This window comes from Petaurus breviceps, unplaced genomic scaffold (assembly GCF_028583685.1).
Source record: "Petaurus breviceps papuanus isolate PSGF00001 unplaced genomic scaffold, PetGlider_PUasm1.0 90686, whole genome shotgun sequence".
Taxonomy (NCBI): Eukaryota; Metazoa; Chordata; class Mammalia; order Diprotodontia; family Petauridae; genus Petaurus; species Petaurus breviceps.
In genome coordinates this window covers 552,419-569,624 of record NW_027187309.1, presented here as the reverse complement: position 1 = coordinate 569,624, position 17,206 = coordinate 552,419, and the positions used below count along the sequence as shown (strand labels likewise).

Genomic DNA, 17,206 nt, shown 5'->3' with positions numbered 1-17,206 from the left:
AAGCAAGGCCCAGGGTCACATAGCTAGTAAGTGTCTGAGGTCACATCTGAACTCAGGTCTTCCTGACTCCAGGCCAGGAACACTATCCCCTGAGCCTCCTAGCCCACCCCTCACTCCCTACCTACCCCTTCACCACTTAGATGCTTCATTATTATCAATTAATTTAGTTATCATGTAAATATTACTAGATTAGGAGTTCAGAAAAACCTAGATTCAGGCCTCTCTTCAAGTTTCATTTATAAACCAAGTAATCAATAAACATTTAATAAGCACCTACTATCGGATGTTGTCTGTCCTTCCTTCTCAAAGAGGACCAAAATGATATCGTTATGCTAGAATCAAGTTAGTGTGTCCGACTGCAACTGATCAGACCGATACAAGCACAGGAGCTCAGAATGTTCTACCACAGGTTGTGCACAAATAGTCCATATGAACATTTGGGGGTGGAATCTCTAAATTTGTGCATCTTGTGTATCTTTTGAGCTATTTCAGTTCTGCTCTGCTCATAGAGCACAAGCACCTTCTCTGATGTGGACACGCCATGCTGAGCAGTCCCATGCCAGTGTCTCCCAAGTCACACGATCAATTCCATAGTTAAGAGAGACTGAGAGCGTCTTTGTATCACTTCTTCTGACCACCATGTGAACGCTTGTCCTGTTTGAGTTCTCCATAAAATAATCTTAAACAATAAGAGGTAAAAGACTCTCTGCCCTCAAGGAGCTTATTAAGGACCAATTAATAAACTAATAGGATTGACTTACAATCTATATAACTGTTCCAAATGGTCTGACAGTGCATGTCAGAGTACTGCTCAAAGATTAACTACCAGCCTGTGCTAAGTAGAGAATGACGCTTAACCTAAGGTTTGGTAGTGGAAAACACGCATGCTCAATAGCCAAACTTCAGTTGATTACCATAAATTGGCCCTTTGCCGGCAAGCTAGCCAATAAAAGGCCAGAATGATAATGATTGACAGCAAAATAAAAGACAAGTAGGATTTGGATTGGGCAAACGAACTTCATGGGCGGGGCATAGGGGGCAGGCCTCCGGAAAGGTGCGGAATGGAGTGACCGTGCTGGTTCCCCACAGCTGGAGCTTCCCTGGCCTCTCCTGGAGCCATGTCCGGCGCCAAGCAACAAGGTGAGGAGAGGGAGCGTCTCCGGGACTGTCTTCAAAGGGTCTCCGGTTATCCAGGAGTCAATGCAGTGTTGGGGGGCCCTGGCCTGGGCTGTTTGAGGTCGGACCTGTCTGCGGCTCCCTGCCGGCTCTGGGCTGGACTCTCCGGGAGGCCCCTGGGGTGGGCGGGCAGCCTTCCCGCCCCTTGGGCGGGGCTAGGAGATGTCACCGAGACAGGTCGGACCAGCGGGAAGTACCACTGTCCCATGGTCCCTAGCTTGGTCCCAGCGCCTTTTCCCACTTCTCCCCGGTCACAGCCCTCATCCTTGTCTCCAGCTCCTCCCCAAACCGCACATCCCCCAACACCATAGCTTTGTCTCAGCTCCTCTTTCCGTTCTCACTCCCTGGACCTTTCCCTACTCTCCCCATCCCTATCCCCACCAATATTTCCCATCTCTCTCTTCACAAAGAGAGCTTTAGCCCTTGTCTGGTCTGCTCCTCTCTCTATTGATTCCAATCCCTGTCATCCTCGCTCTTCTCCATCCTTCCCCCAATCCCACCTGTAGGGACACATTCTACTTACTTTTCTACCCCACTTTCCAGTGCCAGGCCCCCTTCTTCTCCCGGTTTATGCGAATTATAAAATCGAAAGGAATAGTGGTAGTTTGGGTAATTTAGATTCTGATAGTATCGTGGATTAAGTTAGCTATCTCTACCCTATAACCACTAGATTATAAACTCCGTGTGGACAGGAACCACTTCTGATCTAAGCTTGGGTCTCTTCACACGTCCTCCTCCATCCCACTTCTGCTTACACCACGGTTCTGTACATATGAAATGGTTGGTTAATAAATGTTTGTTGAAACCAGTTTAATTGTGCAAAAGTTGAATGGACTAACTTCATAGGTATTGACTTACCCATTGTCAGAAATCTTTAAGCAGAAGGTATATGACCACTTGTCAGAGATGTTGTAGAGGAGATTCCTGTTTATAGGTCCTCCAGTGCTACCTATATTGAAGTTCTTTCCCAGCTTCAAGATTCTGGGCCTCAGGTCATCAAAAGACTTTTCTGAAGATAGCTGCAGAGCTTCTGGATTCATTTGGAAACTTCAGGGGGGCTTTGAAAACCAATGTAATTTTGCTTTTTATCACTAATAGAAAGTAAGGGGTCTCTTTTTTTTCCTCCTTAGTTTTCTTAAACTACCTAAAGACTCAAACTCTGCGGTCTAAATTTTTCGTCATATGATCATCATATCATAGGTAGAGAATTTCTGCCTAGATCATTATTTTGAGGATCAGCTACAGGTTGGGGGTATTAACAGGAACTTAAAGTTCAAACTCAAGATATAGTAATATGTTTTTATCTAAAAATTACTTTTTTTCTGACCTTTAAAAATGTGACTATGAAAACTGTTTCAAAAACAGAAATCAGTGGTCTACTGAGATTGAAATGTCACAGAGATATTACAACACTAAATATGAGACCTTCATTGTCTCCCATTTTGCCTTCTTCATCCTAGTACTTCCCTATCATGAGGAATACTATAAGGTGAGCAAAGCATACTTTAGATATGCTAACAGTGATTATTCAGAAAAGTGCCCATTCATTCAACAGAAATTAATTTCCAGTAATGTAAAAAGCATAAAATGGTTTCTTTGGTCAAAATTATGTTCTAATGGGAGAAGGGAGGATAAAGGGTATTGAGATGGGGGGGGGGGCTGGAGGAGAGACAACTAATAAACAGAAAAGTAAATACAAAATAATGGAAGAGATCACTAAAGAATAGGGGGAACTGAAAAAATTTCTTCCTATGCCCTATCCAGGGCTGTCTTGAGGCCACATGTGGCCCTCTAAGTCCTTAAATGAAGCCCTTTGACTGAATCCAAACTTCACAGAACAGATCCCCTTAATAAAAGAATTTATTCTGTAAAACTTGAACTCGGTCAAAAGACCACACCCAAGGACCTAGGAGGCCACATGGGGCCTTGAGGCCTTGATTCCCTATCCTTGCTTTTGCTAATCCTTAAAGGAAAATAAGATTTCTGAGAGGTACGGGTGAGGGTAAGGACAGTAGAGTATATTCTAGACTTAAGAGGCCATCCATGTGCAAGAGTGTGGAGATGAGAGATAAATTATTGAATTTAGGAAATAGAAAGTAAAATATTTCATCCAGAAGGTAGAACACATGAAAGGGAATTATGTGAAATAAATCCAGAAAGGTAGGCTGGAGCAAGATTACAAATTGCTTTGAATACCAGGCACAGGAGTTACATTTTATCCTAAAGGGAGAGACAAAAAATACAGAATCCAGTTCGGAGAGTGCTATAATGATGTAGGTAAAAGGGGATGAGACTCTGACCTAGGATGGTAACCATATGAGTAAAGAGGACAGGTGTGAGATATATTTTGTAGCTGATTTGGATGTGGGAAAGAGAAGGAAAGAGTCAAGACTGATTCCAATTTTAGGAATCTGGATGACTAGTGGAGGATGATGATGCCCTCAGTGGAAACAATAATGAGTTCTATTGATTACTGCTATATTTTCATCTATGAATTTAGGTCTTTTAGCATTTGAAGGGCTGTAATTATGGAAAAGAGACTGCTTGGTTTAGCTCTTGAAAGCAAACTAGGGACAATGGAAGTTAAAGAGAGATTGAGTTTGGCTCAATATAAAGAAAATTTTCTAACAATAATAGCTGTTCAAAAGTAGGATGGTTTGGCTTAGGCTCCCCATAACTGGATGTCTTCAAGTGGATACCTGATGAGTACTTGTCAGAAATTTAGTATGTATGTAGGGGAAAGGGAAGAAGGTTCCTGTTCAGTATGGATTACACTGAATGATATCTGAGATCCCTTCCCATGCTGTGTCCATGAGTATTCTTCAAAGCTACCCCAAAAGCTACAGTGTAGAGGCTTCTGGGCCATCATTGTACTTCCAAAGGGGACACGAGGGAAAAGCTCCAATAGAGAAGTGTACCAGTTACATATAAAGGAAACTCAGATGCAGAAACCTGACCTAATATGCATGTTATATAAAATGTGTTTTACATGTAATAAATTAAGGGAGAAGTTCCTTATGTCTCATATAAATGCAGCAGTATCTAAATAGAGGCATACTGGTAATCATCTACTGTGATACTTCAATGGATCTTTGATCTCATTAATGTGAATATTCCTTCCAACAATGCAGATCACAACCCATGTGACTCTGTCTAATACAAGTATTCTAATGGATCATTCCTACAGATTGTTTATACAACTACATAGTCATAGTTTGGACAATATGAAAAACAACATCTTTGTAGTCACAAAACTACTTTTGTAGTGACAGAATTGTTCGGTGAGAATACATATTTGTTACAAGTCAAAATCATTGTTTCTCAAACTTTTTCAGTTTATAGATGTCTTTCCATAGTCCATCACAGCTCTGCCCAACATACTTGAGGCCTTTCCCTACATTACCCGATATTGCTTGGAGAACAGTGGAGAATGGCTGTAGGTTATCCCTTGTTCTTACTACGTGACTGACTGACCTTTTCTGGTCATGCATCTCTTTGATGAAATATGACACTTCTCCTGCTCTGTTCTTTATTCAGTGAACAAACATTTATTGATAATGTCTTCATATCCTACTTATGCCCACCATACACTTCTCCATTGATGTTTAAGTGACCTATAACTTAAATCCTTTTAAGACTATGGTATTCTGTTACTCATAGGGAGTCAGCATCACCTAAAGAATTTTTATGTTAAAATGATGGTACTGCAACACTATTTTCAACCTTCTGAAAAACTACAAACTAGGTGCTGCTGGGAGTGGGAAAAGGCCAAGGGAAGAAAGGCAGAGAGATGTGCAAATTGGTGCTGTTAATGAACTGATGTAGCCTGGAACTTCCTGCCATTTGACCAGAGAAGATGAAGAGAGGATGGCACTCAAAGCCTGAGTTATGTATTGGCTATGGTTAAAAAGCAGTCCTTTCATCATTCCAGCATTTAGTTTATAAACACAGCTTAAAGGAAGAGCTGTGTAGGATCAGGAAGGAAATGGTGCTTCTTTTGCTATGAGGTTGATCATTAACTATGGGACTAGTGGAAGGAAATGTGTTTGTGATTGGTACTGAGAGAACTGGCCCTGCTGTGGTTCTCAGGATGGAATGGTTTCTGGAGGAGGGTCCTGGAATAAGATGGGGATCAATGTGGAAATTTCTCCCTCATACCTAGCCCCTTTCAAAATGCTCAGGAGAGAGCTGAATCTGAGAGATAGAATTCAGCACTGACTGAATATGCTACTCTCCAGTGATCTGTGAGTCCTGAGTTCTTGGCTCTACTGTTCAGAAATATTGCCCTTCCAGACATCTTTGTGGCTTATATTAGAGGGAATGGGAATAGCCATGGGAGAGAGAGAATAAATTGTATAAACTGCCTTCAATAAATGACCCCAAATTCCTCCCCTCCCCCCCCAAAAAAAGGGGTAGTCCTTTGTTTCAAGGAGAATATTATAGTCATTGAAAGAACAATACACTATCTCAAAAGCAACCTTGTCCACTGTCTTTCTCTTATTCAATTCTGGTCCAAAAATGAAGCCTAAGAAATATCTAAGATCCAAGAATGAAATCACTTCATCCATAGACTCTGTCTAATACAAGTATACTAATGGATCATTCCTACAGATTGTTTATACAACTGCATATCTTAGTTTGGACAATAGGAAAAACAACGTCTTTGTAGTCACAAAACTACTTTTGTAGTGACAGAATTGTTTGGTAAGAATACATATTGGTTACAAGTCAAAATCATTGTTTCTCAAGCTTTTTCAATTTATAGATCACTTGAATAGAGTAAAATCTACTTGTCAACACCTCATCTATTGTAGTATGCTAATAAAACTAATCAAAAGTAATGACAAGAATGGCATTGATTCAATATTTATTAAACATCTACTTTGTACTACAAGGCACTCTGAATTGTTTTGATGTGATAAAAAACGAGTCAGACATATCTGAGTGTGAACCTTCACCTTCCTATAAAACCTCAGCTCTTCTTTGTATCATTGAGCTACCTTGGTGTTTAGAAAAAAACCTAGGCATCCTACCCATTGAAATAAGAATTGTCTTAAGAACCTAGTGTGACCCAGGTATGCTGAAGTCCTACATTCTTGCAGCACCACTTTTAACACTCCTTCCCACTTATCTGCTGTGGATTGACAAAAGTCTAAGCATATGTAACAAGCACCCTAACATACCCAGGATGGCTGCTAGCACAGGTTCTTTGATCTGCTTTACTAAAAGAGAGCAACTTTAAAGGGGTCAACTATCTTTAATTAAACATATGTCATTCACTTAGTTCAGGGGAAATTCAGCATCCTGAACTTCAGAAAATACAAACAGAAATTACAAGCAGATAAAAAATACAGGCAGAGAAAATAACACAATTCAGAAGACCAACAGACAGGCCTTCTAGCTGTCTGACCATTACATACATACATAGTTACCAGATAAGGAAGCACCAACATCTGGGTTTCAAAGCTGGGGGGCTCAACAGCTACCCAGAGTCTCATCTGGCCAAATCATACAACTCTTCCCATAAGTGATGAGCCTCACCTCAGAGTGTGTGTGTGTGCGTGTGTGTGTGTGTGTGTGTGTGTGTATATATATATACACACCCTTCTTCGGGGTCAGAGGACATCACAACCTTCATGACCCACTGCCTAATTACAAAGTAACATAAAGTGTGGGCCTTCCTGAAAAACAAGGCTCCCCTATGCAAGCTTTTTTTGTTGGGCTCCAAGTGAGGCCCATTAAGGGGCAGGGAATATCTTCAAATTCCCTTACCATTATAGCACATAGTAACTGGTTCTTAATAAATTCTAGTTCTTTCCTTTCTTCCCCTCATACCTCTGGCAACACATTGTAGTAAATAGACTGAGTATATTTGAATGAATGAGTGAGCGAAACAAGGAGCTCACATTCTAATAGGGAAGACAACACATATGGAAGGTTTCAGCTGCAAGTCACACCATCATTACCTTTACCATCATCTCTTCACTCAGACTCTGATGGAGAAAGCCCAAGGCCCTGAAACCAGAGCCTTGGTAATATCATTACTTCCAGTCCCATGCTCTCAGCCATCATTCTGGGAAGCAACATGGATATGCAGCCTGATACCTGTTCCTGAAAGTGCTTACAAAAATATATATTGAAGACCTAGAAAGGAAAGTTCTTGCCACAAAAGCCCTAGGCCCTCATCAAGTAGTTAATCAAAAACTGATATGATTTTATCAGTAATAATGACAAAGATTTGCTGCTTTCTGAAAGGCAGCATAGAATTGTAAACAAAAAGCTGAGCTTCTAGTTGGGAAGAGCTGAATCCAGTAATTATAACAACAACAATAATAATTACAATAACAATGATAGGTTAAAAACTTAGAGAAATGCTTCTATGACAAATTCTCTTTGGAACAAAAGTAAAAGCTGACAATAATTGCATGCTATTGGATTTTTTCAATTTAACTTATACTTGGAATCTGAGGTCGAAGAGTGAAATCAAAAGACCCTTCATGGGCTTCTTTCACATGAACTCTATCATCAATATGTCAACAAAGAAGTATCACATTAACAGCTTGTGATAATACAAGACCAGGCCATTGATACCAAAAATTACAGAAAATTTATTATTATTGATTATGCAGGGAAATGGTAGAAACTGTGCAACATGTCAGTTAGCAAGCACTTATTAAGTATTTCCTGTATGCTGGGCATTGTGCTAAGCAGTGGATTTACAAAGAAAGGCAGAAGACAGTCATTGTTTTTGAGGGCCTAAACAGTCTTAATATGGGGTACATCATGCAAACAACTATGTCCAAACAAACTTTAAACAGTATAAATTTAGGAGAAAGGCTTTTTATAGGAAGTAAGATTTTAGGTGGAACTTGAAGGAAACCAAGAAGCAAAAATTAGGAAGAGCATTCCAAGCAACAGTGGACAGGCAGTGAAAATGCACAGAGTCTACTAATGGAATGTATATAAAGAATAACAAGAAGGTCAGGAGCTAACCCTGAAGTTAATGTTCCATTTTCCATCTCCATGCCTTTGTACAATCTGTTTTTCACTCCAGGCATGCAAATCTTCATCTCTGTCTCCTAGAATGCCTATCTTCTGTCTCACCTATATACACAGCCTTTCCACTTACTCTCCGAGTTGTTAAGTCCTCAAATTATCTTGTTTTTTCTATTCTATGTACATATTCTAAAGAGAATGTAATTTCTTTAAGGAAAGGATGATTGTAATTTTTTTGTCTTTGTATCTCTGAAACCTAGGGTAATGCCCATAGAAAGTAGTTAATACATGTTCTTGAATTGAATCTTCATTGTCTAGATTTTTTGATATAAATCTTTTCTAATTAAAATAAGAATTTCTCCCTAAGCAACCTCAAATTAACAATGAGCATAAATGTTTTCTTTTGATATTTATACTTTTCCCAAAAAGGGTCTATTTGTGGGAATCTGATAAAAATTTTATTTTTATATGAGTATTAGGAAAAGTACAAAAGAATAATCATCAAATATAATTGTATTTGTCATAAAGCTTTTACTGATAAGGTAATTGTTAATCTATTTGGTTATCTTATAAAGAGCCTTTGAACATTATTTACTGTTTTGGCTACTGGAGCTTATGCTAATTTTTGTCTTTATTTCCTCTTTCTGATTAATTTCTTAATAGAATTGCAGTGTGTCAGAACTGGAAGAAAGAGATCTCAGTGGATATATAATCCTGTTCATTTATTTAACAAATAAAGAAATTGAAACTTGGAGAAGTTAGTTAAGTGATTTAAGGTTACACAGCTATGCTAAGTAGCAGATATGGGACTCCCTATTGCAGTGGTTCACAGAAATAGAGAATTTTAATTAGAAGGAATCTCAGAGGCATACAACTTGTACCTGAACAAAAATTCCCAGTACAATATCCACAACAAATGGTAATCCAGTCTTCATCTGAAGATCTCAAGTGAGAAACAACCCAGTCCTTCCCCCAGGCTATCCATATCATTTTGGGATAGTTTTTCTTACAAGTGGTTTTTTTTTTTGAGATAACTCATTCTCCTGGTTCTAGCCTTATCTGCCTAGCCATTACTACTTAGTCTTCTTTGATGGAACATCATCCATATCCCACATCCTCAGCACAGTGGTACACCATACTACATATCCAACCTAGAGCCTCTTCTCTTTTTACACACATTCTTTTAATGATTTCATCAATCCCCCTGAATTCAATCATCTTCTCTATACAAATGATGTATTCAGATTTATATATCTAGCCTTCATTTTTCTGCAGAGCTACAATCCCTCATAACCACCTGCCTTGCCTTGGTGTCCCATAGGCAGGCATCTCAGACTCAAGATGTCCAAAAGCAACTCATCATCTCCCCAAGCACCTATCCGCCCCCCCCCCCCAAACCCTTTTGCCTAATAATTTGCCTCGTTCTATCAAGAGTTCTACCTACTCACTCAGGTTCTTAGAAGCTGTCTCAGAGACTCAGGGACTCTTCACTCCCTTCAGTCACTTTGTAAATCCTGTTGATAATAATATTTAATTTCTCTACATATTTTTCTCTCCATTAACACAATCACCATTGTAGTTCTGGGCCTCAATGTCTCTTGCCTTTATTTTTATAATAGCCTTCTAATTGTACCCCTTCCTCTAGTATTTTCACTCCACTATCCATACCCCACAGAGCTGCCAAATTGATATTCCTGTACCACAGTTCTGACCATGTCATTCCTTTGCTCAGGAACTTTTAGTGGAGTTCTAATACCTCTAGGATCAAATATAGATCCTATGTCTGACATTTAAAACCTTCTACAGCCTGGTACCAATCTTTTTTTTTTCCCAGACAAATGTCATGTTACTCCCCCTCATTCATTGCAAGTTCTGGCCAAACTCTCTTACTTGCTGTTCCCTATACATGACATTACATCTTGTACTTCTATGCTTTTTGTGCAGCTTGACCCCTGTGCTTGGAATTCTCTCCCTCTTGCTTACTTCTACCTTTTAGAACCCCTAACTTCCTTTAAAGCACAGCTCAGGTACTACCTCCTACAGGATACCTTTCCTGATCTCCTTAGATATTAGAACTTAGCTTAAAAAGGCCAAGATCTCATACTACATCCTGGACCATCTTCAGTCTTCTTGATCTATATCTGGTCACTGGATCCAGATGGCTCTGGAGGAAAAAGTGAGGCTGGTGACTTTGAACAGCCCTCCTTCACTCAAATCCAAATTCCTGTACCACAGCTGAATTGCAAGTCATGTCATCATCTTCCTGATGTTGTGGTCCTCTTCAAGAAGGAAGGACAAACCACAAGGTATTAGTGTTCTTCCCTCCTTGAAATTACATTATTGCATTGTAACTCTGTATGTATATTCTCTCTCTCTCTCTCTCTCTCTCTCTCTCTCTCTCTCTCTCTCTCTCTCTCTCTCTCTCACACACACACACACACACACACACACACACATACACACAGACAAATATACATATATGCAATATGTTTCATTCTTGTCTTTAGATCTCTAGAATTTGGTACCATGCCTCGTATATAGTAGGGACTTAATTAATGTTTGTTGAATTGTATTGAATTTACATTGATTTTTTTCAGGGCGGCTAGGTAGCTCAGTGAATAGAGCATCAGCCCTGGAGTCAGGAGGACCTGAGTTCAAATATAGTCTCAGACACTTAACACTTACTAGCCGTGTGAACTTGGACAAGTCAGTTAACCCCAAATGCCCTGACTTCCCACCCTCCAAAAAGCAAAGAAAAAAAAGAAATTATTATTATTTTTTTTATGCAGCTTCTATTCATTGCCCCTAGTTCTGTCTTCTGGGACCAAACAGACTAAATGTGATCTCTCTTGCATATGACGGCCATTCAGATATTTCAAGTTTGCTGTTATGTTTCTCCTATCGTGTTTCTTTTCTTCTCCAGTCTAAGCACTCACAGTTTTTTCAGCTAATTCTTATATGGCCTAGTAATTTCAAGGTCTTTCACCATCATGGTCACTTTCCTCTGAATGCTTTCCCTCTTATCTATGTCCTTCCTAAAATGAAATGCCCAGACAGAAATCTGACCAGAGCAGATTTCATCAGGACTCTCATTCCCTGTTTTCTGGACATTGACTTTTTTAATGAAATGTAAAATTATATCCCTTTTGGCTGCCATGTTGCACTCAACTCATGGTATGTACTTCACTTGCATGTCACCAAAAAAATTCCAGTAATATGGACTGAAATCTAGTCAAAACAAATTCATATTAAACCTATGAATTTGATCCTTTGAACCCAGAATTGAACTTTATATTAATTTATATTTAACTTCATCTTCGCTGTTTCAGATCTGTCATTTAGTCTATTGACATCATTTTAGTATGACTGTACTTTCAACACATTAACTGTTTATCTGAGTTTTTTCATTAACAAATTTGATAAGCATGCCAGCAGTACTTTTATGTAAGTTAGTTTTCAATAGTATAGTATATTTAATAGTATAGGTACAAGAACAGGTTCTTAGTAATTTTCACTTGATATTTTTCTCCAAGTTGATATCAATATATCTCTGTCTTCATTTGATCACTTCAAAATCCAAACAACCATGTTTTTATCTACTTGACAATGACCACCTAATAAGCTTTATCAGATGCTCTCCTGAATTCTAAATAAACTATGCCTAGGGCATTCTCCTGATATACTGGCCTTGTAATACTCTAAGAAAAGGAAACACGATTAGTCTATAATTATCTCTTCTTGATGAAGCTATGCTGGCTCATGTGATCACTACTTCCTTTCTAGATTTTCACTAAGCATTTTAACAATATATCATAAGGTTTTTTCTTCATGTCTCACTAACTGCTCTATTTTCTTTTGACCCCTCAAACATTATGCTTCTTTCCAGGATGAACTCGTCATCAGAAATCTCATCATTGTGATATTGCTTCAGCTTTCAACACTCTCTCCCTTTGGCTCTCCTCTTTGATTGGAGGAAGGAGAAGGGAACAAGCATTTACATAGCACCTCCTATGTTCCAGGCATTGTGCTGACAGCTTTTATAAATATTAGCTCTGTATCAGTTTATAAAGATCTTCCCAATTTTCTCTGAAATTGAAACCGTTCCCCATTAGGAGCATGTCCCCTTTGTTTCCAAATTTTAGCTGCTATGAAAAGACCTACTATAAATATTTTTGCGTATATATATATATCCTTTTCCTCTTTCTTTGATTTATTTGAAGTGTAGATCTAGTAATGGAATAGTGGTTCAGAGGGTTTGTACAGTTTGGTAACTTCCTAGGTTAGTTCCAAATTGCTTTTCAGAATGAAAAGACAAATTCACAGTTCCACCAATAATACAAAAATGTGACTGATTTCCTTCTGTAAGACTTTTACAAAGTAACAAAACAATTTGGCAGCCAAATATTTCAGAATCTGACAGTTTAGATGACATGAGTTCTAGCCAAGCCCCTTAGAAGGAATCACTTGGTGGGAAAGAGCCTCAGCCCTTGTCATTTCTCCCCCTCCACACCCTCAGCCTTATCTTGACCATAGGAGGATGTTTTGAACTATGGTGAGCTGGAAAATTTGAACTTCTTATAGGTGTCCTAGCAGTGTCCCTGGAACTATAGAGACTGGTGGCAGTGTACATATTGGAAGCTGAAGACAAACGTGACATACTGAGGAAAGGCAACTTCTAGACTCTACAATGAGCCTAATGGAAAGCTACACCACATGTGAGAGTAACTTCATGAAGCCTCCTTGAAAGGGAGAAAAGGACTTCTAGCAGTATATTTACCCCCTTTGTCAACTCATGCATAGCAAGCTCGAGCCCAGTATCCCTTGGACTATGTACTTGTGAAAGAGTGCCTCCAGTTTAGGCAGATACTTTATACCTACATTCTCTTACTTGATATCAACTGATAATTGCAGGGTTTTGTAAGCACTAGACATGTCCCCTGGACTATCAGCGTCTTCTAAAAAGGAGAAACAACAGCTGCCTTCTAGAGACTTAGCCTGCTTAGGTGAGTGGGAGTTGGGAGAGTGGCTCTAGAGCTTGTGATAGAGAGACATCATAACTAGCCTGAAGGAGTAGGGAAGAAAGTAGCTGTGAGGCTACAAGAAGAGTTCATGACCAAACAAGAGATAGAGAGGCTCACAACAGGTAAAATGGACAATTTTGATGATATAAAAGTTTTTATAGAAACAAAACCAATGCAACTAAAATTGGAAGAGAAACAGGAAACTGGGCTGGGCTCAGAGAGCAGGGCTTCAGGAGTGAGGCTCAGAGCAGCAAGATAAATTGTGGATCAGTCAGTTATTCCTTCTCTTGAGAGGGTGGCATTTCAGCGACTGGAGAGGGGGGCGATGAAGTGACTCCAAGAATGCCAGAAGTAATTGACCCTGAAGGTGGAGTATTTAGGGAAGCTGATTTAACAATTTCTAGGCTTGGAAAAGTGGTTCAACAGAGCTAGCCAGTATTTTGATGTTGTAGCTTCCACAGGTTATCTCAGATAATGTCAGAGGATATTCTTTTTTTTGTTAATGCTTTATTAACTTCTGATTTACATCATCTGTTTCCGCCAGATTTTGAGTTACAAATTTTCTCCCCATTTCTCCCCCACCCACTGCCCCAAAATAGCAGTCCCACAGGATATCCCCTCCTCCAATCTGCTCTCTCCCACATTTTCCCCCATACCCCTTTGGACTTTTCCAGTTGATCTCTATACCTCAGTGCCTGCACATCCCATTTCCCAATTACATGTAAGATGGTATTAATAATAGTATACACACACACACATACACATATATATACACATTTGGATATTTGATTTCAAAATTTTCAATTCCAGATTCATTCCCCTCCTTCCCCATCACCCACCCCTACTGGGAAGATACGAAGTTCAGTATAGAGTTGCACATGTGTGTCTAATGCAAAACAATAACATAGTAGATACATTGTAAAAGACTGATTACACTTCGCTCCCTCCTATCCCATCTCCCACCCGCTCTACTCTCTACTTTGATCCCTTCTATTTTCAAAAGTGAGTGCTTCCAACGTCCCTCCCCCCCAGCCTACCCTCCCTTCTATCATTCCCCCTCTCATCCCCTTTCCCCCCCATTCTCTTGGAGGGTGAGATACCCTATTTAGTGTGTATTTCGCTCCCTCCTCAAGCCAAATTCAATGGGAATAAGGTTGACCCCATTCCCTTTTGCATTCCTATTCTTCCCCTCCATTATAACCATTTTCCCTTGCCTCTTCTGTATGAGATAGTTTACCCCAATCTGTCTCTCCCCATCTCCTCTCATTATATTCCTCTCACCTCTTAATTTCACCTTTTAAGTATCATTCCTTCCTGTTAAATTGGTCCTGTGCCCTCTATCTATGTATACCTGTAAACATATATACACACATTCACATATGTATTCATATGCCCATATACCCTCATATATAGACAAATATATATATATATATATATATATATATTTCTAATCCCTTCAACTACTGAGAAAAGTGTCATAAGTTACAATTATTGTTTTTCCATGTAGGAATGTTAATAGTTCAACTTTGATAAGTTCCTTATGATTCCTTTTCCCTGTTTACCTTCTCATGCTTCTCTTGCTTCTTGTATCTGAATGTCACATTTTCTATTCAACTCTGGTTTTTTTCAGCAAGAATGCTTGAAAGTCCTCAATTCCAGTGAATAACCATATTTTCCCCTGAAACATGATACTCAGTTTTGCTGGGTAGGTGACTCTTGGTTTTAATCCCAGCTCCTTTGCCCTCCGGAATATCATAATCCAAGCCCTTCGATCCCTCAGTGTAGAAGCTGCCAGATCCTGGGTTATCCTGATTGTGTTTCCCCAATATTCAAATTGTTTCTTCCTGGCTGCTTGTAATATTCTTTCCTTAATGTGGGAATTCTGGAACCTGGCTATAATATTCCTAGGAGTTTTCTTTTTGGGATCTTTTTCAGGAGGTGATCAGTGGATTCTTTCAACCTCTATTTTGCCCTCTGGTACTAAAATATCAGGGCAGTTTTCTTTGAGAACTTTCTGGAGGATGCTTTCTAGGTTCTTACTTTGATCATGGCTTTCAGGTAGTCCAATAATTTTTAAATTATCTCTCCTGGATCTATTTTCCAGGTCAGGGGTTTTTCCCATGAGATATTTCACATTGCCTTCTATTCTTTCACTTGTTTGGATTTGTTTAACAGAATTTTGATTTCTCATAAAGTCATTAGGTTCTATTTGCTCCAATCTAATTCTGAAGCAATGATTCTCCTCAGTGAGCTTTTGAGATTCTTTTTCCATCTGGCAAATTCGGCTTTTTAAGGCATTCTTCTATTCATTGCTTTTTTGAGCCTCCTTTGCCATTTGAGTCAGTTTGTTTTTTAAGGTATTATTTTCCTCAGTCAGGCTGTTGACTCTCATTTCATAATTTTCTTGCATTGTTCTCATTTCTCTTCCCAATTTTTCCTCCACTTCTCTTATTTGGTTTTCAAAATCTTTCTTAAGGTCCTCTATGGCCTGTAACCAGCTTGTATTTTCCTTTGAAGCTTTTGGTGCAGGAGTTCTGACTTCACTGTTTTCCTCCTGTTCCATGCTTTTCTCCCCAAAATAGGAGTGTATTGTTGGAATCTTCCGTCTGCTTTGTTTCCTTTGCCTGCTCATTTTGCCACTCAATTACTTGACTTATGGGCTTTTTGCCACAGTAGGTCTCTGCCACCAGACAGGGTGGCTTTCGTCCCAAACGCTGGGGTTTTCTCAGCTGCTGGAGGTATTAGATGGGTGCCTTCTCTGAGGTCTCCACAAGCTCTGGCAAGCTGGACACACACCCCAGAACCTCCACCCTAGACTGCAATCCAGATCCAAGCAGGTTAAAGCAAGAGCGATTACCCCTCAGACTGGTGCTTGGTCCCCCTACACTCTGCAGGCCAAGGGTGTCTTAGCGGCTTTTCGCCCCAGGGGTAAAAGCCATGCACTCCTACTTACTGGTCCCAAAGTCTAGACTGTACTGACCTCTCACTTTTTTCTTTGTGTCTATGTGTTGATAAATCTGGAAAGGGCCACAGCTGCTGCTGATCTGGAATGCCTCTGGCCAGCGGCTGGTCAGGCCCGCCCTGGGGCTAAAGTCTCGCGGTGGGGCTGGGCTCCAGAGCGTTGTGCTGGATTCCTGCTGGCCTGCTGGGCTGTCCTCAGCGGGAGGTTAGCTTCTCTGTGTCATTTTGTGGGTTCTGCAGCATCAAAGTTTGTTTAGAGTCCCCTTTTTACATGGATTGGGGAGGGTGGAAGCCGGAGTTGCAGGAAGGTCGTGCTTCTACTCTGCCATCTTGGCTCTGCCCCCAAGCCAGGATATTCTTTTATACTTGGGATCCTTTGATTTGAGATTATCACTCTAAATACAGTGTAGTATCATTGCAGAGTCTAAAGAATATGCTATAGACTTCTAGTGATGGAAACAAGATGGCAGAGTAGAGGAAGTACCAGCCTAACTCTCCTAATATTCCATTCCAAACAATTTTAAAACAATGCCTTAAATTAAATTTTGGAGTGGCAGAACCAACCAAAGGTCAGGGTGAGACATCCTTCCAGCCCAAGACAACTTAGAAAGTTGAAAGAAGAGAGCCATGACAAGCAGTGGAAGCTTTCTCAGAGCCCACATGGATTTAGCACCAGTGGTGGAACTTGCTGGTAGTGACAGAAGTAGCAGCAGCTTTGGGAGCTCTCAAGCAAGTCTTAAATTAGGGAATGACTGGACAAATGATATGACCTTTTATATTTAGGTCATTTTTCTTTTTGGAGTTTATTGTGGTATATGGTATAACATTATAGTTTGTCAAAATCAAGTTTTTTTCAAAATTGCTCCCCCAATTTTTCCAGGTAGTCTTATTAATGAGGAAGTACTTTCCCTCGTACGTTATGGTCTTTGGTTTATTGACTAGTGGATAACTTCAGAGCCAATCATTTCAGAGCGTTGTTTACCTATTCCGTTCTACTTTCTTGTTTTTCTATTTTGTTTTGTTTTGTTTAGTCAGTAGCAAATAGCATTAAG

General features: G+C 39.7%; 1 protein-coding gene across 1 annotated transcript in view; it reads left to right on the top strand.

Moving 5' to 3' along the window:
- Window positions 1–1,011: 1,011 nt before the first annotated feature.
- Window positions 1,012–17,206, top strand: part of ERICH1 (glutamate rich 1) — a 96,676-nt gene continuing 80,481 nt past the window's right edge. The window contains exon 1 of the mRNA XM_069065391.1: window positions 1,012–1,140. Within this exon, the coding sequence (XP_068921492.1) occupies window positions 1,119–1,140 (22 nt within the window). The 5' untranslated portion in view covers window positions 1,012–1,118. The remainder of the gene's footprint in view (window positions 1,141–17,206) is intronic.